The sequence below is a fragment of the Dasypus novemcinctus genome, chromosome 22 (assembly GCF_030445035.2).
Source record: "Dasypus novemcinctus isolate mDasNov1 chromosome 22, mDasNov1.1.hap2, whole genome shotgun sequence".
Taxonomy (NCBI): Eukaryota; Metazoa; Chordata; class Mammalia; order Cingulata; family Dasypodidae; genus Dasypus; species Dasypus novemcinctus.
In genome coordinates this window covers 49,883,499-49,905,759 of record NC_080694.1, presented here as the reverse complement: position 1 = coordinate 49,905,759, position 22,261 = coordinate 49,883,499, and the positions used below count along the sequence as shown (strand labels likewise).

The 22,261-nt window shown below is 40.3% G+C and overlaps 1 protein-coding gene across 2 annotated transcripts in view; it reads right to left on the bottom strand.

The window, feature by feature from the left end:
* Positions 1-22,261, bottom strand: part of CAP2 (cyclase associated actin cytoskeleton regulatory protein 2) — a 161,419-nt gene that overhangs the window by 19,642 nt on the left and 119,516 nt on the right. For both annotated transcript variants that reach the window (XM_004484784.5, XM_004484785.5), the window contains exons 8-11: positions 18,517-18,706; positions 17,346-17,521; positions 16,464-16,587; positions 16,287-16,369 (exon numbers count right to left, since the gene is read on the bottom strand). In XM_004484784.5, the coding sequence (XP_004484841.1) occupies positions 16,287-16,369; positions 16,464-16,587; positions 17,346-17,521; positions 18,517-18,706 (573 nt within the window). The remainder of the gene's footprint in view (positions 1-16,286; positions 16,370-16,463; positions 16,588-17,345; positions 17,522-18,516; positions 18,707-22,261) is intronic.

The window sequence follows — 22,261 nt, the reverse complement described above, 5'->3', positions numbered from 1 at the left end:
AAAATCTCTGTTTTGTGTTGCAGAGTATGCAGAGAAAAAGGAACACTTATCCACTGCTGGTGGGAATAGAGATGGGGCAGCTGCTGTAGAAGAAGGTTCGGTGGCTCCTCAGGAAGCTAAGTATAGGACTGCCATATGATCTGGCAATCCCACTACTAGGTATACACTCAGAAGACCTGAAATTAGGGACACGAACAGACATTTGCACACCCGTGTTCACAGCGGCGTTATTCACAGTCCCCAAAGATGAAAGCAACCCAAGTGTCCGTCAACTGATAAATGGATAAACAAAATGTGGTATATACAATCGATGGATTATTCAACTCTAAGAAGATGCATGTGTCAGCATGGACGAACCTTGAGGACATTAGGTTGAGTGAAGTAAGCCAGACACGAAAGGACACATATTGTACGGTCTCACTGAGACGAACTAATTATAATGAGAAAACTCAGGGAGTAAAATCTAGAGTATAGATTACCAGGAGATAGAACGAGGGTAGAAAATGCAGAGCAGATGCTTAATTTGTAAAGAATTTCTAATAAGATTGAATATAAATGTTGGGAAATGGATAGAGATGACAACTGCATACTACTGCAAGCGTGACTGTGGTTGAAAGGGAAACTTTAGGGTCGTGTATGTCACTAAAAAGAAAGCTAGAGGCTAAAATGTGGGAGTACAACATAGTCAACCTGTTGTGGATGATGACTGTGGTTAATAGTATAAATATAAGAACGTTTTCCCATGAACTTGAACAAATGTATGCCGCTATTACAAGGTGTAAATAATAGGGTGGTATATGGGAAAAATACAACTAATGCGAACTATTGACTACAGTTAACAGTAAGATTGTAAATCCTTTTCTCAGCTGTAACAAAGGTACTACACCTAGTGTCAATAATTGGGGGGTATTAGGTAGATGGGATTTTTCTTTTTGGAGCAAATGTTCTAAAATAGATTGTGGTGATGAATATACAACTATGGGATTATACAAAGAGCCACTGATTGTACAACTGCCAACCAAGAATTTTATATCTGGAAAGTTTTCTTTCAAAAATGAGGGAGAGATTAAGACACTCCCAGATTAACAAACACTGACAGTGTTTATCACCACTAGACCTACAAAGGGAGCGCTTCTGCCTGAAAGGAAAGGACACCAGGCAGTGGTTCAAAGCAGTGTAAAGAACTCCTGTAAAGGTAACCATTTGGATAATTATAAATGCCAGTATTTTTGTAGAGTATTGCTTGGTATGTAACGCCACTTCTTACTACCTACAGGTGCTAACCTGCAAACGCAAAGAGTGATGATAAGTCTACGGTTTTGGACGTATGGGTATAAGTGGTAACAAGGACGAATAAAAGGTGGGGGAATGGAGAGGTATAAGAAAAGAAAACGTACATGCTATTGAAGTCAAGTTGGTATTAAACCAAAAAAGATTTTTACATATTTAGGTTGTTAAATTTTAACCCATGATAACCACAAGGAAAATATACTCAGAATATATATAGATAGAAAAGAGACGGCACTCAATATGGTACAACCCCAAAATTAAATAAACATAAAAGTAGGCATTTACAGAACAATTGAGGGACAAAAATGGTTTAAGGGTGTAAAAGATAAACAGCAAACCACAAAAGAAAGTTTTGCATTATCAGTAGTGACTTTTAAATGTAAATGGAGTGGACACAACCATCCCAGGGTTCACAGAATGGAAGAATAGAGTATAGATTAGAGTGGACTTACTGATACTCTATTCTGGAACTAATGCCCTAGTAATGGAAGTAAATGTAGCACTGAGATGGAGGAAGTGGCCATGGTAGCTGCTGAGGGTGGAAACGGGAAGAAGAGATGTGATATGGGGGCATTTTCAGGACTTGGAGTTACCCTGGGTGGTACTGCAGGGACAGTTTCTGGACATTGTATGTCCTCCCATGACCCACTGGGTGGACTGGGGGAGAGTGTAAACTGTAATGTGGACCACTGACCATGTGGTACAGCAGTGCTCAGAGATGTATTCACCAAGTGCAATGACTGTCCCATGATGATGGAGGAGGTTGTGGTTATGGGAGGAGTGGGGTGAGGGGGTTGGGGGGGCATATGGGGACCTCATATTTTTTAATGTAACATTAAAAATAAATAAATTAATTAATTTAAAAAAAAGACTCCAGGGAGTGGATGTGGCTCAAGCAGTTGGGTTCCTGCCTCCCATATGGGAAGTCCAGGTTTGGTTTCTGGTGCCTCCTAAAGAAGATGAACAAGACAGTGAGCTGACATGATGGGCTGGCGTAGTGAACTGACTCAACTAGATGACACAACGAGGAGACACAATGAGAGACACAACAAGCAGGGAGCGGCTCAAGCAGTTGGGTGCTTCCCTCCCATTTGGTTCCAGGTGCCTCTTAAAAAGAAGACAAGCAGACACAGAGGGCACATGACAAACACACAGAGAGCAGATGGCAAGTGCAAACAATGAGTGTGAGAGGTAAAATCAAATAAATAAATAAACGCTTAAATTAAAGAAAAAGGACTACAGTGAGAGGATTAAGACCTACCCTGAATACAATGAGTCACATATTAACCTAAGTTAAGATCCTACTCACCAAAACATCTTACTTACAATAGGTCCACACTCACAAGAATGGATTATCCTTAAGAACATACTTTTCTGGGGTATGTAGAACTGCAAACCATCACACTTGCCTATTCTGATGCTCACAAATTAATCTCAAGGCAGGTGTTATCAGCTCCATTTTAAAGATGAGGAGGAGAACTCAGAAACAAAGAAGCAACCAAAGTCCAGCAAGAAAGCACTGGATAAATAAATCATGGTGCCTCCACACAGATGGAATACTGTGCAGCCATGAGAAAAGAGGAAGCTGACTTAGATGTCTGGGTGGAGAAAGATCACTGCATAACAGCCCACTCTAAAACTCAATGACTTATAACAACTATTTATTTAGCTAATGATTGAGTTAGGTAGCCCGAAAAAAACCCTTACTTTGCATTCCTGTGGGTGTGAACCCAGACCTCTGGAAGCTGTTATTTTTTATTAGTGTGGCCCAACCAAGTGAGGGTAGGTCTATATTTGGACTCTTGGAGGGCTTATAGGAAGGACCGGAAGTCACAGATGCCGGAAGGGAGAGGCCATCGCTATGTGATGGGAGGCAGAGACCCAGCCAGGGAACCCCAAGACTTGCTGGCAGCCGGCACCGGAACACCACCGACCCTGGGAAAGCAAGGTCTTGCTGGCACCTGGATTTGGATTTCTGGCCTCTGAAACCATCAGGCCATAAATGCTTGTTGTTTAAGCCAAAAAAAAAAGTAAGTGGATTAAACTCCCCAGTCAAAAAGCAGAGGTTGGCAGAATGGATAAAAAAGCATGACCAAACTACATGCTGTCTGCAAGAGACTTGCCCTAAATTCAAAGATACAGGTAGGCTGAAAGTGAAAGGAGGTAAAAAATATACCATGTAAATAGTAAACAAGAGAGAATGGGGGTAGCTATACTAATATTAGATAAAACAGACTTTAAATTAAAAGAAATTTTGAAGGACAAAGATGGTCATTATATACTGAAAGAAGTGTCAGTTTGACAAGAAGAAAGTTATAAATATACATGTACCTAATTGCAGAGCCCCAAAATACATGTAGCAAATACTGACAGATTTGAAAGGAAAAACTGACAGTTCTATATAATAACAGGAAATATTAATACACCACTTTCAATAAGGATAGGATATATAGTCAAAAGATGAATAAGGAATTACAAGACTTGAATGACGCCTGACACCAAATAGATCTACAGCCCTATATAGAAACTTCATCCAACAACAGAATAAACACAGTCTTCTTGAGTGCACATGGATCAGTCTCCAGCACAGACCATATGTTAAGTCACAGGACAAGTCTCAATAAATTTAAAAAAAAACATTAAATCATACAATATATCTTCTTTGACCACAATGGAATGAAACTAGAAATCAATAACAGAGAAAGAATGGAAAATTCACAGATATGTGGAAATTATATAACATACTCTAATAACCAATGGGTTAAAGAGGAAATCACAAGGCAAATTAGAAACATCTTGAGGCAAATGAAAATGAAAATACAACATACCAAAACTTATGGGATGAAACAAAGTGCTAAGAGAGAAATTTATAGCTCTTAATGCTTACATTTAAAAAAAGACTTCAAATCAGAGACCTAACCTCAAAACTAAGAGAACCAGAAAAAGAACAAACTAAACCCAAAGCAAGCAGGAGGAAGGAAATAACCAAGATCAGAGCAATGACAAATAAAATAGAGAGCAAAAAATAGAATCAATAAAGCCAAATCTTTGAAAAGATCTATAAAATTGGCAAACCTTTAGCCATACTGACAAAGAAAAAAGAGGGGAAAATGTGAAACCTGTGTCAATAAGATACAATAGATGAAATAGACAAATTCTTAGAAAAACAAAAACTACATACACTGACTGTAGAAGATACAGAAGTTTTCAACAAACCAATTCAAATAAAGAGATTGAATCAGTCCTCAAAAGCCTCCCAACAAAGAAAAGCCCAGGACCAGATGGTTTCACCGGGGAATTTTACCAAACATCAAGAGATGACCTAACTCTAAATCTGCTCAAATTCTTCTAAAAAATTGAAGAGGAGGCGACACTCCTTATTTCATTGTAAGAGGCCAACATCACCCTCATACCAAAGCCAGATAAGAACACAAGAAAAAACAAATTACAGACCAGTATCTCTTATGAATAAAGATGGAAAAATCCTCAACAAAATAGGAGCAGACCAAATGCAACAGCACACTAAAAGAATTAAATGCTATTATCAAGTGGGATTTATCTCAGGTATGCAAGCATGGTTCACCATAAGAAAATAAATTAATGTAATATACCATACTAACAGAATGAAGGGACAAAAATTATAAGATTGTCCCAATTTATGCAGAAAAGGCATTTTGACAAAATCCAGCACCCCTTCTTGATAAAAACACTTGGAACACTAGGAATAGAAGGAAACCTTCTCAACATGATAAAGGGCATATGTGAAAATCCCACAACTAACACACTACTTAATGGTGAAAGACTGAAAGCTTTCCCTCTAAGATCAGATTTGAGACAAGGATGCCTACTGTCATCATTGCTATTCCAACTTGAACTGGAAGTTCTAGCCAGAGGAATTAGGCAAGAAAAAGAAAAGACATCAAAATTGGAAAGGAAGAAGTAAAACTTTGCCTATTTGCAAATGACATGATCCTATATACAGAAAATCCTTAGAAATCTACAACAAATCTCCTAGTACTAATAAATGCATTCAGCAAAATGGCAGAATACAAGAGCAACATGCAAATATCAGTAGTATTTCTACACACTGGTTATGAGCAAGCTGAGGAAGAAATAAAAAAAATTCATTTCCATTAGCAATTAAAAGAATCAAATATCTAGGAATAAATTTAATCAAGGATGTAAAATACTTATACAAGGAAAACAAAAAACTTCCCTAAAAGTAATCAAAGAAGATCTAAATAAATGGAAGGATATTCCATGCTCATGAAGATTAAGTATTGTTAAGATGTCAATTCTACCCAAAATGATGTGGAGATTCAATGCAAGCCCAATCAAAATTATAACAGCCTACTTTTTAGGAATGGAATAGTCAATAATCAAATTTATTTGGAAGATAAGGGGCCTGACTAGCCAAAACCATCTTGAAAAAGAAGAATGAAGCTGGAGGACTTTCAAACTTATTCCAAAGCTACAGTAATCAAAACTTTCAAAACCTGACTTCTAAATTTATTCCAAAGCTACAGTGGTCAAAATGGTATGGTATTGGCATAAGGATAAATATATAGACCAGTGAAACTGAATGGAGATTTCAGAAGTCAACCATCACATCTGTGGCCAATTGATTTTTTTTTTTAAGGCAGTAAGTAACTTGCATTTTAAAAAAAGATTTATTATTTATTTATTTATTTTTCCCCCTTGTGGCTTTTTTTGTTGGGTGCTCTCTGTGTCCATTCGCTGCATGTTCTTCTGCGTCTGCTTGTCTCCCTTTGTTATGTCATTTTGCTGCGCCAGCTCTCCATTGGTCAGCTCTTCACGGGGCACGGGCTAGCTAGCTTTCAAAAGGAGGCCCTGGGCCTCCCAGGGCCTCCCATATGGTAGATGGGAGCCCAATCAATTGAGCCACAGCCACTTCCCTGGCCAAGTCCACTCAATTGGGAAAAGATGGTCTCTTCAACAAATGGTCCTAGGAGTACTGGATATCCATATTGTAAAAGGATGAAAGACGACCCCTATCTCACACCATATACAAAAACTAATTCAAATGAATCAAAGACCTAATTATAAGAACAAGGACTATAAAACTCCTAGAAAACATAGGGAGGCATTATCAGAACTTTGTGTTAGGCAACGGTTTCTGTCAGACTTTACACCAAAAGCATGAGCAACAAAAGAAAAAATAGATAAATGTGATGAAAAGCTTTCATGCCTCAAAGCCCTTTATCATGAAAATAAAATGACTGCTTACACAATGGGAGAAAATATTTGGAAACCACATATTCAATATAGGGTTAATATCCAGAATATTTAAAGAAATACTTCAACTTAACACCAAAAAGACAGACAAACCAATTGACAAATGGGCAAAAGAGTTGAATAAACATCTTTTCCAAGAAGATATACAAATAACCAGAAAGCACATGTAAAGATTCTCAACACCATTAGTCATCAGGAAAATACATATTAAAATCAAAATGAAAGGACTTCCAGGAAGAGGGCAGACTAGAAAGACACGGGACTCTCCTCCTCCAGAAAAATAGAGGATAGGCTGAAACAGCTTGGAAAAAGATCTTCTAAGGTTTACGACACCAGGCGAAGGCCAGGTACCACCCAGAGGAGAGAAGGACAAAATGGGGAACCACTAGACAGAACTGTGAGATGAAACCAGTGGCTGCTTCGGCCGGCACCTTCCCCACACTAAAGACATTTTAGAATTCTCAGGCCTCTGGGGCTGTTGAGGGCTCCAGGGATCCACCACCCCAGGACAGGGGAGAGAGAGGGGCACAGCCTAAGGCTGACTCAGCTTTTGACTCACAAATTGGGTCTGCTGTGTCCCACCAGCCCTTCCACCCTTCCAGGCCAGGTGGGGCTGTGCCATTTGCCTTGGCAGCTGGCAAGGGGCTAAAGACACACAACCCTGCCAATCTCCTCTACTAACAAGGACTGAATGATGAGGACTCAGAGGGGAGTGGAAATATTTCTGACCCGGGGGGAAAAGGGAGGGGTCTCTAGAGAAGGCGGGAGAACTGGCACTGAGAAAGTCTGAATTACAAGGTTCACAGTCTCCAGGCAGGAAGCTCTATCACATTGATCCAGTCTGTGTTGCAACAAATACACTCCAACCAGTCACTGAACTGAGACATGCCAAAGAGCACCATCTGCTGGCAAACCAAGGAAGCACAGTGAGAAAATGAAAAATAAGTGAGAGGCTTTTTCCAGCTTTTATAATAGCTTCCCTGCTCAAGGTTCTAGGAAGCTGGCCTGCAACCGATTACTGGGTCTAGAGCCCAGTTTTGAGCAACTAGCAGGGATAATCCTAACAATCCAGGTCAAGCCAAGAATCAAAAACCAGTGGTAATACACAGCCTCCTGCCACTGAATCCCTACAAAAGGGAAAGAAATTGAGCATCTGAGTAAACTACATCCTAAGCAGATGCCTATACATCAGCAAAAAAATTATGAGCCATACTAAGAAAATGGAATACATGGCCCAAGAAAAGGAATATATCAAAATCCCAGCAGAGATGCAGGACTTGAGAGAATTAGTAAGATGTGCACCAATTTCCAAAATCAAATTAATGAGTTGAAAGACAATATGACTAAAGAGATAAATGACATCAAGAAGACACTGAGCGAGTGCAAAGAAGAATTTGAAATCCTGAACAGGAAAGTAACAGAGCTCATGGGAATGAAAGACACAATAGGAGAGATCATAAAACAAATTAGAGGCACACAACAGCAGACTCAAAATGAAAGAAGAAAGAATAAGTGATACTGAAGACACAACAACTAAAATTGAAGAGAGAAAAGAATGGAAAAAATTGAGCAGGGGCTCAGAAAGTTGAATGACAACATGAAATGCAACAATATACATGTCATGGAAGTTCCAGAAGAAGAGAAGGGAAAAGGGACAGAAAGAGTATTTGAGGAATTAGCAGCTGAACACTTCCCAATTTTCATGAAAGAAATGTACTTACATGTCCAAGAAATGCACCATACCCCAATCAGAATAAATCCGAATAGACCTACTCCAAGACACATACTATTCAGAATGTCAAATGTCAAAGATAAAGAGAAAATTCTCAGAGCAGCAAGGGAGAAGCAAACCATCATGTACAAGGGATGTCCAGTAGACTTAGTGCAGATTTTTCTTCAGAAAACATGGAGGTGAGAAGACAGTGGTATGATACAATTAGGATACTGAAAGAGAAAAACTGCCAGTCGAAAATTTTTTATCCAGCAAAACTATCCTTCAAATATGAAGGTGAGTATAAAATATTCACAAACAAACAGAAACTAAGAGATTATGCAAAAAAAGAATACACCTTTGTAGGAAATACTAAAGGAAGCCTTAGAACCTGAAATAAAAAGACATGAGGGAGAGGCCAGGAGGAGAGTGTACAAGAAAGAACAGAGAAAGGATAACCAAAAGAGTGAAAAGACAGACAAAAATAAGATACAACATAAGAAAACCAAAGAATAAAGTGGTGGAAGTAAATAGTGCATTTACAGTAACATCAATGCATTTAAAGGGAAACGGACTTTGGCCCAGTGGTTAGGGTGTCCGTCTACCACATGGGAGGTCCGCGGTTCAAACCCCGGGCCTCCTTGACCCGTGTGGAGCTGGCCAATGCGCAGTGCTGATGCGCGCAAGGAGTGCCGTGCTACACAGGGGTGTCCCCCGCGTAGGGGAGCCCCACGCGCAAGGAGTGCACCCATAAGGAGAGCCGCCCAGTGCGAAGGAGGGAGCAGCCTGCCGAGGAATGGCGCTGCCCACACTTCCCATGCCGCTGACGACAACAGAAGCGGACAAAGAAACAAGACGCAGCAAAAAGACACAGAAAACAGACAACCGGGGGAGGGGAGGGGAATTAAATAAATTTAAAAAAAAATAAATGGATTAAACTCCCCAATCAAAAGATACAGGCTAACAGAATGGATAAAAAATTGAGCCATCTATATGCTGCTTACAAGAAACTCGCCTTAGAGCCAGGGATACAAACTGGCAAAAGTGAAAGGTTGAAAAAAGATACTCGATGCAAATAGTAACCAAAAAAGAGCAGGGGTAGCTATACTAATATCGAACAAAACAGACTTTAAATGCAAAAAGTTATAAGAGATACAGGCTGCCAAAATATATTAATAAAAGGGACAATCCACCAGGAAGATTTAACAGTCATAAATGTCTATGCATCTAACCAGGGTGCCACAAAATACATGAGACAAACTCTGGCAAAACTGAAGGGAGAAACAGACATCTCTACAATAATCATTGGAGACCTCAACACCCCACTCACATCATTAGATAGAACATCTAGACAGAAGGTCAACAAGGAAACAGAGAACTTGAACAATATGATAAATGAGCTAGACCTATGCTGCATCCAAACTCAGCAGGTTATACATTCTTCTCAAGTGCCCATGGATTTTCTCCAGGATAGACCACATGTTATGGCATAATGCAGCTCTCAATAAATACAAAGAGATTGAAATTATAAAAAGCACCTTCTCAGATCATAATGGAATGAAGCTGGAAATCAATAATAGGAAAAAAGTAAATTCACAAATGTGTGGAGGCTGAACCACATCCTCTTAAATAAAAGAAATTGCAAGTGAAATCAGTAAATATATTGAGACAAATGAAAGTGAGAACACAGTTTATCAAAACTTATGGATCCAGTGAAGTCAGTCTTGAGAGGGAAATTTATAGCCCTAAATGCCTGTATTAAAAAAGAATAGGGAAACAGACTTGGCCCAGTGGTTAGGGTGTTCGTCTACCACATGGGAGGTCCGCGGTTCAAACCCTGGGCCTCCTTGACCCGTGTGGAGCTGGCCCATGCGCAGTGCTGATGCGCACAAGGAGTGCCCTGCCACGCAGGGGTGTCCCCCACGTAGGGGAGCCCCACGCACAAGGAGTGCGCCCCGTAAGGAGAGCCGCCCAGCGCGAAGGAAAGTGCAGCCTGCCCAGGAATGGCGCCGCCCATACTTTCCTTGCTGCTGACGACAACAGAAGCGGACAAAGAAACAAGACGCAGCAAATAGACACAGAGAACAGACAACCGGGGGAGGGGGGGAATTAAATAAATAAATCTTTAAAAAAATAAAAAAATAAAAAATAAATAAAAAAGAATAAAGAGCTAAACTCAAAGATTTAACTGAGCAACTAGAGAAACTATAAAAAGTACAGCAAACAATTTCAAAGCAAGCAGAAGGAAAGAAATAATAAAGATTAGAGTACAAATAAATGAAATTGAGAACAACAACAACAGCAAAACAATAGAGAAAATCAACAAAACCAAAAGTTGTTTCTTTGAGAAGATCAATAAAATTGAAAAACCCCTATCTAGACTAACAAAGAAAAAAAGAGAGAAGCTGCAAATAAATACTATCAGAAATGAAAGGGGGGACATAATGACTAACCCCACAGAAATAAAAATGATCATGAGGATATTATGAGAAACTGTATGCCAACAAACTAGACGACCTAGATGAAATGGACAAATTTCTAGAAATACACAAACTACAAGAAATACAAGAACTTAACAAACTAATTACATTTAAAGAGATTGAATCAGTCATCAAAAATCTCCCACTAAAGAAAAGTCCAGGACCAGATGACTTCACAGGTGAATTCTACCAAGCATTTCGAAAAGAATTAACACCAATCCTGTTTAAACTCTTGCAAAAAATTGAAGAAGAGGGAAAATTTCCCAACACATTTTATGAAGCCAACATCACCCTAATACCAAAGCCAGATGAAGATACCACAAGAAAAGAAAATTATAGACCAATCTCTCTAATAAAATAGATGCAAAAATTCTCAACAAAATACTTGCAAACAGAATCCAACAGCATATCAAAAGACTTAATACATCATGACTAAGTGGGATTTATTCCTGGTATGGAAGGCTGGTTCAACATTTGAAAATAAATCAATGTAATACACCACATTAGAAAATTGAAGGAAAAACACATGATCATCTCAATCAATGCAGAAAAGGCATTCAACAAAATCCAGCATCCTTTTTTGATAAGAACACTTCAAAAGATAGGAATAGAAGGAAAATTCCTCAATCTGATAAAAGGCATGTATGAAAAACCCACAGTCAACATTGTACTCAATGGGGAAAAGTTGAAAGCTTTCCCTCTAATATCCGGATCAAGACAAGGATGCCCACTGTCACCATTGTTATTCAACGCTACTAAAAGTTCTAGCTAGGGCAATTAGAAATGAAAAAAAAAAAACCAAAAAAAACCTAAAGGCATCCAAATAGGAAGTAAAACTCTCACTGTTTGTGGATGACGTGATCCTGTATTTAGAAAATTCTAAAGTATTCATGACAAAGCTACTTGAGCTAATAAATGAGTTCAGGAAAGTGGCAGGATACAAGATCAACACATAAAAATCAGTAATGTTTTTGTACTCTAGTACTGAATAATCTGAGGAGGAAATATGGGGGGAAATTCCATTTACAACAGCAACAAAAAGACTCAAATATCAAGAAGTACAGGACCTATAAGAACAAAACTATACAACAATGCTAAAAGAAATTTTAAAAGACCTAAACAAATGGAAAGACTAAATATCATGACGATGTCAATCTTTTACCCATACTGGTTTATAGATTCAATGCAATACCAATCAAAATTCCAACAGAATTAGAAAAGGTACAGAATTTAAAAAAGTAATTACCAAATTCATTTGGAAGGGAAAGTGCACCCGAATAGCCAAAAGCATTCTAAAAATGAAGAGTGATGTAGGAGGAACTTCACTGCCTGACCCTGAAACATATTACAAAGCTACCGTGGTCAAAACAGCATGGTACTGGCATAAAGATAGACACACTGATCAGTGGAATTGAATTGAGAATCCAGAAATAACCCCTAAAGTATATGGTTAATTGGTTTTTGACAAACCTACCAAGTCCATGTTAACAGGACAAAACAGTCTCTTCAACAAATGGTGCTGGGAGAACTAGATATCTATAACCAAAAGAATGAAAGAGGACTCCTCTCTCACTCCCTATACATGAATCAACTCAAAATGGATCAAAGACCTAAATATAAAAGCCAGGACCATAAAACTCCTAGAAAAAAAATGTAGGTAAACATCTTAAAGACCTTGTGGTAGGTAGGTGGTGGTTTCTTGGACTTACACTCAAAGCACACACAACAAAAGAAAAAAAAAATAGATAACTGGGACCTCCTTAAAATTAAGCACTATTGCACCTCCCAGGACTTTGTCAAAAGGGTCAGAGGGCAGCCAACTCAATGGGAAAAAATATTTGGAAATCACATGTCAGATAAGGGTTTAAAATCCAGGATACATAAAGAGATGTTGCAACTCAACAATAAAAAGACAAACGACCCAATTAAAAAATGGGCGAAAGACTTGAATACATGTTTGTCCAAGAAGAAATACAAATGGCAAAAAACACATGAAAAAATGCTCAACATCACTTATGATGAGAAAAATGCAAATCAAAACTATAATGAAATATCATTTCACACCTATCAGAATGGCCAGTATTAACAAGATGGAGAACTACAAGCATTGGAGAGGATGTGGAGAGATAGGAACACTTATTCACTATTGGTGGGAAGCAGAATGGTACAGCCAGCCATGTTGAAGGACTGCTTGGCAGTTCTTAAAGAAGTTGAATATAGAGTTGCCAATTGACCCTGAAATATCACTACTGGGTATATACCCAGAAGAACTGAGAGCAGTCACAGGAACAGACATCTGCACACCAAGGTTCACAGAGGCATTATTCATGATTGCCAAAAGTTGGAAACCTCCCAGGTGTCCAATAACTGAATAATGGATAAACAAACTGTGGTGCATTCACACGATGGAATATTATGCAGCAGTAAGAAGAAATGAAGTCGTGAAGCATATGACAACATGGATGAACCTGGAGGACATTATGTTGAGTGAAGCAAGCCAGATATAAGAGGACAAATATTATATTTTTGCATTACTAGGAACCAAATATATTGTGTAATGTATTGGAAGATTAAAATTTTTTTGAATGTATCCAATACATTTAATTGAGAAATGTATGTTTTTGTTTAAAAAAATAAAATAATGAAAAAGTTAATTAAAGGAAAGTCTGAAAGATGAAAAATAAAACCAAAAATGAGATGCCATTTCATATCCATTCATATGGCTATTTAAAATATGGAAAATTACAATTGTTGGAGAGGATATGGAGAAAGAGGAACATTCCTTCATTGCTGGTGGCCATGAAAAATGGTGCAGACACTGTGGAAGGGAGTTTGGTGGTTCCTCAGAAAGTTAATATAGAATTACCATATGACCTGGCAATCCCACCACTAAGTATATACCCCAAAGAATTGAAATTAGGGACTTGAACAGATATTTTTGTTCACCAATGTTCATAGCAGCGTCATTTACAATTGCCAAGATATGGCAGCAACCCAAGTGTCCATCAACCAATGAATAGTTATACACAATATGGTGGAAATTCAGCCATAAAAAGAAATGAAGCCCTGATTCCTACAATAACATGGATGAACCTTGAAGACATCATGGTGAGCGAAATAAGTCAGACACAAAAGGACGAATATATGATCTCGATACAAATTAGAATAAGCAAACCCATAGAGTCGGAATCTAGAATATAGGTTCCCAGGGGATGTGGTGGGGCTAGGGAGTGGGAAATGAAGGCTTAAAATGTACAGGGTTGCTTTTTGGAAAGACGGAAATGTTTTGGTAATGGATGATGGTGACGGTAGCATAACATTGTGAATGTAATTAACAGCACTGAAATACATATATATCTGAACTCAGTTAAAAGGGGGGAGATGTTACAGTTGTATATTGTATATGTGGTACAGAATAAGAATTTTTAAAAAATCCATGAATCTATATATACTACACAGTGTTAAGGTAAACCATAGACTACAGTTAATATTAGAATTATAATCATGTGCTTCCATCACTGTAACAAATGTTCTACATCAATGCAAGGTGGTAATACTAAGGTATTTATGGGAATTGTATTTTATGTATGATTCTTTTGAAAACCTACAACTTGTCTAATAAAGAAAAAAAAAAGACCTTAAAAAATAAAGGGAACTTGATATAAATGCTGTCAAAATTAAGGGGGCTAATGTTATATTAGATTATTGCCCAGATATTTTTCAACTACAACATTCTCTAGCACGATTATAGTTGAATATGTACTCTCGCTTCTAGCATAAAATATTTCACTGTTATTTCTAATTTTTTAAGCAAAAAAAAAATAAAAAATAAAAAAAGTGAAGTGGGAGAAAGCCTGGGTCTTCTCATAGGAACTTTCCACATTCCAAAAAGTCCTTCAGAAATACAGACTCCTTACTAGGTTTCTTTCTCCTTGAAGAACTAGTTTTTCTGAGGATGTAGACTTCCTTAAAATTTTCATGCTTAATACTATGGGAGAATCAGCAGGTTAAATGGATAAATGGGTTTATCAGAAATGTTAGATTGAGATATAGCATTGCCAGAATGTAAGCTACATGAGGGCAGGGATTTTTGGTTCGTTTACTGTTGTCTTTAGTGCTAATTATTTTATGAGAAATGTTCAATGAACATTTGGTGAATACAAGAATGAACCAATGCTAGATGCTAAGTGGCCTTGGGTAAATAATTCACATGGTAGAACTGAGGGCGATCAAGTTTCCCTGTTCACAAAGCGAAGGTTAACAATATGCTGCCTCTTTGCAGGGAACTACTTGGTAGCCTTCTTTTAATCCGCTTTCCTCTAAGGAAAGGATTTTATGAAGTGGAAGCTGAACAGTAAAAAGGAAGAGGTGATAATACAGAGTCCTTAAAGAGAATATATGGACCTGGCAATGAAGAGCTGTGTGAAATAAACAAATGTATCCACAGATGCCACTGGCAAGAGTGTTTTGAATTTAGGATGCAGAGGACTTTTGAAATCCCCCAGCTGACCTCCTCACGTTTCAGGGCAGAGACTGGGCATCAGGAGGTGAAGGGATTAGAAAAAAAATTAAAAAAAAAAAAAGAGGAGAAGGGGATCGGCCAAGGGTACGTGGCTGGCGAGGGCAGAGTTGGCACCAATGCCCAGGCCTCCTGACCCTCCGTCCTGGGCTATTTCCACTAAACAGACCCACCCACAACCAAACTCTTCCATGTCAGTTAATGAAATGAAAAAGCGCAAAATTGAATGCACTGTAATTGAAAGTGGCTGTGCTGAAGAGCCTGGTAAAGCAAAAGAGAAAGATCCATAAAACCAGAACACAATTTTCACCAACATTATTAGGAAACGTCAGATAACGTGAGTAACTGACAATATGAAAAGAGTGTAACCAAAGACTGAAGTGGGAGCGGCCTGAAGCTAAGAAGCCTTTTAGTTTTTAGTGTATTGTGAAATCCTATTAGGCTAAATCAGAATGACTGAAAGAGTATAGATTTTCTTCTGCTTTGCAAATTCAATTCCAATCCGACCTTTCAGTGGTTTTTCGGATTCTCTCACCAACTCTTTAGAAAAATCTTTCCTCCGCCTTACCCAGAACTAAATTTTCCTGGAAAAAAAAGTTCTCTTCAGGATGGTGCTATGATGCTAGAAGAATCTCTTAGTAGGAGAGATTGGAATGAGTCATTCATTAATTGACATATTCCAATCATTCACTCATTAAACTCAACGTTTATTAGATATCTTCTATGTATAGATTCTCTGCATGATTCTATAGAACCATAAAAATTAATTAGACGTAGCTTCTGCCTTTGAAATAGAGATGGCAAACCAGCAATTGCAGTGCCAAGCGGATGCGTTATAAGAGATTAGAAAGGGGGAACTTAACACTAAGAAGATAGGGCTTCACAGAAGCTGTCGTGACAGAGCTGAGTCTTGAGGGCAGGGGGACAGGAACTATCTATGTGGACATGGGGATGTCAGAGTCTTGGGGGCAGAATGGATGGTCTTTGCAAAGCCACGGAGGGAGCAAAGCGGGCTGGAAGGGCTGCTTACCTGAATTTGAATGTCCTTGGAATTGATCACTTCCACAATTCCCACCACATTGTCAAACACAAGGCCAAACTTCTTACAGTTGTCTAGGAAAAAAAAAAGAATGCCATTAAATACACTGCTCCGTGTTGATATAAAGTAACTCATCATAGTATCTGCATTGTCATAGTTCTGCCCTACCAATTGTAATGGAATTTAATTTTCCTTTTATCTGCAGAGTAGATTTGTTGCATTTGAAAATGTAAGCCACTTGTTTCAGTTCAGTGTCTGAAATCACAAGGTCATTCCTGTCCTCTTGGTACTCCTAAAATTAAAATATATACAAATATTAAATAGAAGAACACATAGGTTGAGTCTACTGCAAACTGAAACTATCAAGTTCAGCACTAATTATAGCTTTTCAATATATTCTGTCTTGCAGAACCATTTCCTTGCCTTGTCATTGTAATGATGGGAACTGATTAACTACTGCTTGGAAGAGGGTCAGGATCAATTTTGAAACAGTCAGGTATGGGCGTTCTGCCTAAGAGGTAAGGAATGGGGCAGGGAAGTGAGGGCTTTTTGTTGGGACCTTGATACTGAATCTAGATTTAACGATGCTGCAGCAAAAACTGCTCTGTCATAAAGGAGTTGTGAAAATAGATGAAAGGTTACAACAGTGGCCAAAGCCCCACTTTCAGGCCATGACGACCTTTGCGGGGAGTTGGATCCTCACTCTTTAGGGAAGCCCCTGAATTGGCAGGGATCACCAGCAGTCATCCACATCCAAGGTGTTTTTATCCTGCTCACAATTAACCCTGAAAGTGGCAGATGACGGTTGGCTGCAGAGATGTCCATGAGACAGAAAGAAACATCCCACAGCAGAGGAGAAGGGGGCACCGCTTTCTCAGTCCCACGTGTTACGGGTTTCCCTTGCTGCCTGGCTCAAAGGTGGTGGAAGCCTTCGGAACTGTCCTGCCTCTGTCATTTCACCCAGAAATCCTCAAGCTCTTGGTAAATGGTCGAGCTGTTGGTCCTTTCATTGGACAGTGTCAGGAATAAAGGTTAGAGGGCGTCACTCACCACTCTCCACTTTTTTCCTTCCAACGCAAACACGGGAGCATGTTTCTGTGGAGGGTGGGATTTGGGAGAAGTGGGGCCTGGAGAATGGCTTTTGGTGGGAGATCGAGCTTGTCCTCCCTGAGCTCTCAGGCTGGGGTTCTTGTATGTCTTCTGGTCATCTCTGACATGCCGGAGCCCTAGGATGGTGACACAGATGCATTTCTTTATATTTTATGCAAAAGGAAGTGTCTGATTTCTTAAAGCTGACAGAATTTAAATAGCACGTGCATTTTTGGTAATGCTGTTTTCATCACAATCTAGTGCTTTCTTGAGGTGAAGAAGCAAAGCCGGAGACCTCTACAAAAGTAGAGTTGATAGAAGCAATGTTAAGAATTTTCTATTTGAAGAACCTCTTCTGGAAGGAACTAAAAATGATACATAGAAATTCTGCAAAAAACCAAACTACCTTGCCAAAAAGAATCACCTGGTTCACTTCTCTAGTGGATAAGTGACTCCCCAGGATAGAGCCTAAAAGATTAGGGCATTCCAGTATATATATGGAACAGTATGGAATCAACTTCAGGGTTACTTTATAGTTGAGGGTCAGAGCCATAGCACAGCCTGGTGGAACCAGAGGCAAATCTGTAAACTGAGGTCCTCAGCAACCAGCCAGTGCCTACGAGCACTTAAACCACAATTCCTACTACCCGTGCACAGGAAAGGTCTATTTTCACACACTTGCCAACAGTGTGCCTTTATTGTTTAGACTACATGTGCTCCTGCACCCCATCCGTTTTAAGTGTGCATGCTGTACTTTTTTTACTTGACCATGCCTCATGAGGACAAAAGTTGGTCAATGGCAGAATTCTTTGACAAGCCTATATGTGGCTTGAGGACAAGGATGCTACTGTTTATGATTTTTATTTCACTCAGCATTGACGCCTTAACTGTAGAAGGTAGTGCTGGAGCACCAGGGGTGAGGGGGTGCTGCAGTACAGTGGTGGATTCAGAACCCAGAGCCTCGAGTTCTTTCTGTCTCAATCAACAGCCCTTTGCCCAGTGGGCCAAGGTACCGTGTGCTTCTGCTTTCCCGGCAGCAGTGCTCAGCGTGTTGGGACAGGGAGGGAGTGAAGGATCCGTGGACGGGGGCTCTGGAAGGGAGGGGAGACCTTTCCCCGCCTTGTGCTCTCACCTTTCGTAATCGCTTCTCCCTGGTTGAGCTGAGCAAACAGAGCTGAGCGTGAGGGAGAGGACTCCTCTCTCCTGCCTTCATTTTCAAAGGGTGGAGGTGGGCCTGGAGGCGGCGGAGGAGGAGGGGGCGGAGGAAGGCCAGGCCCAGGTGAGAGCGCTGACCACGCCGACGCGGTGGACGCTACTGGACCCTGTGGACGAGAGAAGGCGACAGCGGTGAGCGCACACGAGCGGGGCCTTGCCAGCGGCACTCAGCACTGCGGGCAGGAGGGAGAGGGGCTCAGGACTCACACAGGGGCCCGAGAGCAGCATGTGCATCAGGGGTCTGCGCGGGAGGACCCGGCACCGGGAGGGGGGCCACCCTGGGGGCGGGGACAGGGCCCCGGCTGTGGAGCCCTCGCAGCAGAACCGGCACGTCCTGGAGACACGCGGCCCACTCAACGAAGCCACCTCACGAGCTCGTGCTCACCACTCTCGATTTGAAAGAAACCGGGCTTGGCCACTTTAGAATTGGAAAAAAGTGGTCCACATGATAAGAGGATGAGATATGGGGGACACTGGGAGTTTCTAGCCCCAGTGAGAGAGAGAGAGAAGTGAAAATAGTCGATGTTATTAGATGTATTTGCAACTTTCTGAGCACCTAAAAAAAAAATACCAAAACTCTTTCTCTGGAACTCACTTTTCACATATTCATGTCTCAAACTGATCCTCAAACAAGGACCTTAAGTGACCTGAATGCTGGTTGACCTTGGAGGTGAGCAGGAGCTAGGACCCGGCCTGTAGTTCATCCATCATGGACCATTAGTGGACGAAAATCTGTTGGGTTTGAGCACGATTAGGCTTATTCTTAATTTCTGTGCTATGTGAAGTGCAACTTTTGTTTTCAAAATGAAGTTCTTAAATTCAAATGGCAGTAAGAGATGATAACAAAGAGAAGGATTCATTTTAATGTTTTTGAAAGGCCCCATAGAAGAACGTTCTGAGAATTAAACTAATAGAGAAATACACATAAACAACAGACTGTGGATAAATATCATTTTACTTTTAAACCCAGAAGTAGAACTGCCTATCTTGATAAGGACTTATAAGCTAATTCATTTAAAAAAATAAATTGGAACCTTAAAAAATTGGAAGTGATGGAAATATGTTCAGGCTTACATATTTTTAATACCAAATACAAAATATTTGGCTATTGAGAAAAAATTACATATGTGCTAAATATTAATGAATACAGCATATCCTTATTCATAAACAACTCAGTATTACAAAGTGTCAAAACCAGAACGCTTTATTTGTAGTAGTTTTCAGTTAAAAAAAAACACATGTTATTTTCAAAGTACTTAAATAATCTCTATTAAGTGTAGGATTACATTGAAAGTAATATTCAGAATTCATGTCTTAAAAACACTCAGCAGGCTGGAGGTATTGTCTTCTGAAGGTTTCTAAGAATGATCAGCCTAACTCCATCAGGATTCTTGGGTCATGTGGAAAACGAATGCATTCTTGAGAATGGCCAATATTTTTTTTCAGTTTCCTAAATGTTTTCTATTTTGCTATGGGGGTGAAATTTGAGAATTTGCATGGAATCATAAAGAGCTTATAATATAAACTTTATGCACCAAACAATATTCCAGTCCTCAGTTCTGGACACTGAGAGCACGGAGCATTACTTTTACTGGTAAGCACGGACTAACCCAAAGTAAATGAAGGAACAGAAACCCTGTATCCGAAAGACTGAGCTTTATCGTCCTCCTATTTCGTGGCAAGGGGAGATGATACTGGCTTCTAAATCTTAGCATTTCCCTCGCTCTCAGAATTCAGAGTCTCTCTCTAAGGGCCATGAAGGGACGCTGAAACCAATAAGCCACATATTCAACTTTCTGGAACTTTGATACATTTGGCTGGCTGACTCAAGAACACCAAACAAAGGACTGACTGCAACACATGTTGAAAATAAAAGCCAAAAGAGAAAAGAACTCAGAACCGGTGGCAACTGTGCCTTGGACTTATTTTTTTGAATGCCGTGACTCATTCTCGTAGTGACAGCACAATATCACGCTCTCGTTTCCAAGGTTACTCTACAGTGAGAATTCAGGGGCTTGACTGTACAGTGCCCTAGAAAGCACAGCGACGAGACAGTCCCTTAACTGGATCTCCACGGGCTGCCTGCGCTCCTCTTCCCTCAGACAGTCCATCCCATGATAGCGGATCTTCTGTATTCTCCTGTGTTGCGGGGTCACAAGTGACAGCCACGCTGACTGGAGACAGAGCCAACCCTAAGTCTTCAGGCATCCCCCAAAACAGAGGAGGGGCAGGCAGAGAAGAAAAGGAAGCCAGGAATTGTAGAAAGCCTCCTGTGCCACGCACTAATTTTTTCCTTATTTGCTGAACAGATATTGGACGCTCAGGGGTTTGCAAACTTGCACCAATGGTAGAATCATCTAAGGATCTGTTAAAATGCCAAAGCTGCCACAGAAATATTTTCTGGGGGATAGAAGTTTTGAGGCTCCCCAGGTGATTCCAATGGGCAGACACGTTTGGGAACACACACTCTATGCTACATGCTGAGATTAATCTTAATTACCACAACAAATGTTACCAGGACGGCAATCCCTCATTTAGAGACAAGAAAGTGGGGAACCAGAAAGGCTGATCCAGTCAGGGGCAGAGACATAACTCAAACATACACCTGCTTGATTCTAACGCCTTCTCCAGGAATCCTTTATGCTGTAGCTGGTGGGCTTTTAAAAAATAGTCATACCTCAGAGCCACTGTAGGTTTAGTTCCAGCCCACCGCCACAAAGCGAGTCACGCTAATTTTTGGGTCTCCCAGTGCACATAAAAGCTACGGTTACATTATACTGTAGTCTATTAAGTGTGCAATAGCACAAAAAAGCAATGTACATACTTTAATTAAAAATGCTCTGGCGGCGGACTTGGCCCAGTGGTTAGGACGTCCGTCTACCATATAGGAGGTCCGCGGTTCAAACCCCGGGCCTCCTTGACCCGTGTGGAGCTGGCCCATGCGCAGTGCTGATGCACGCAAGGAGTGCCCTGCCACGCAGGGGTGTCCCCGCGTAGGGGAGCCCCACACGCAAGGAGTCCACCCCGTAAGGAGAGCCGCCCAGCGCGAAAGAAAGCGCAGCCTGCCCAGGAGTGGTGCCGCACACACGGAGAGCTGACGCAGCAAGATGATGCAAAAAAAGAAACACAGATTCCCGTGCCGCTGACAACAACAGCAGCAAAAATAGACACAGAGAACAGACAACCGGGGTGGGAGGGAAGGGGAGAGAAATAAATAAATAAATCTTTAAAAAATAAAAAAATAAAAAAAATAAAAATACTTTATTACAAAAAATGCTCACCACCATCAAAGCCTTCAGCGAGTTGCTATCCTTTAGCTGGTGGAGGGTCCTGCCTCCACGCTGTGGGTGCTGACTGATCAGGGTGGTAGGTGCTGAAGGGTGGGATGGCCGTGGCAATTTCTTAAATAATAGTGATGTTTGCCACATTGATTGACTCTTCCTTTCACAAAGATTTCCCTGTAGCCGTGGTGCTCTTTGGCAGCATTTTACCCACAGCAGAACTTTCAAAACTGAAGTCAGTCCTCTCAAACCCTGCCACTGCTTTATCAACCAAGTTTATGTAATATTCTAAATCTACAGTGGTCACAGCAACTTCACCAGGAGTAGATTCCTTCTCAAGAAGTTACTTTCTTTGCTCATCCGTAAGAAGCAACTCCTCAT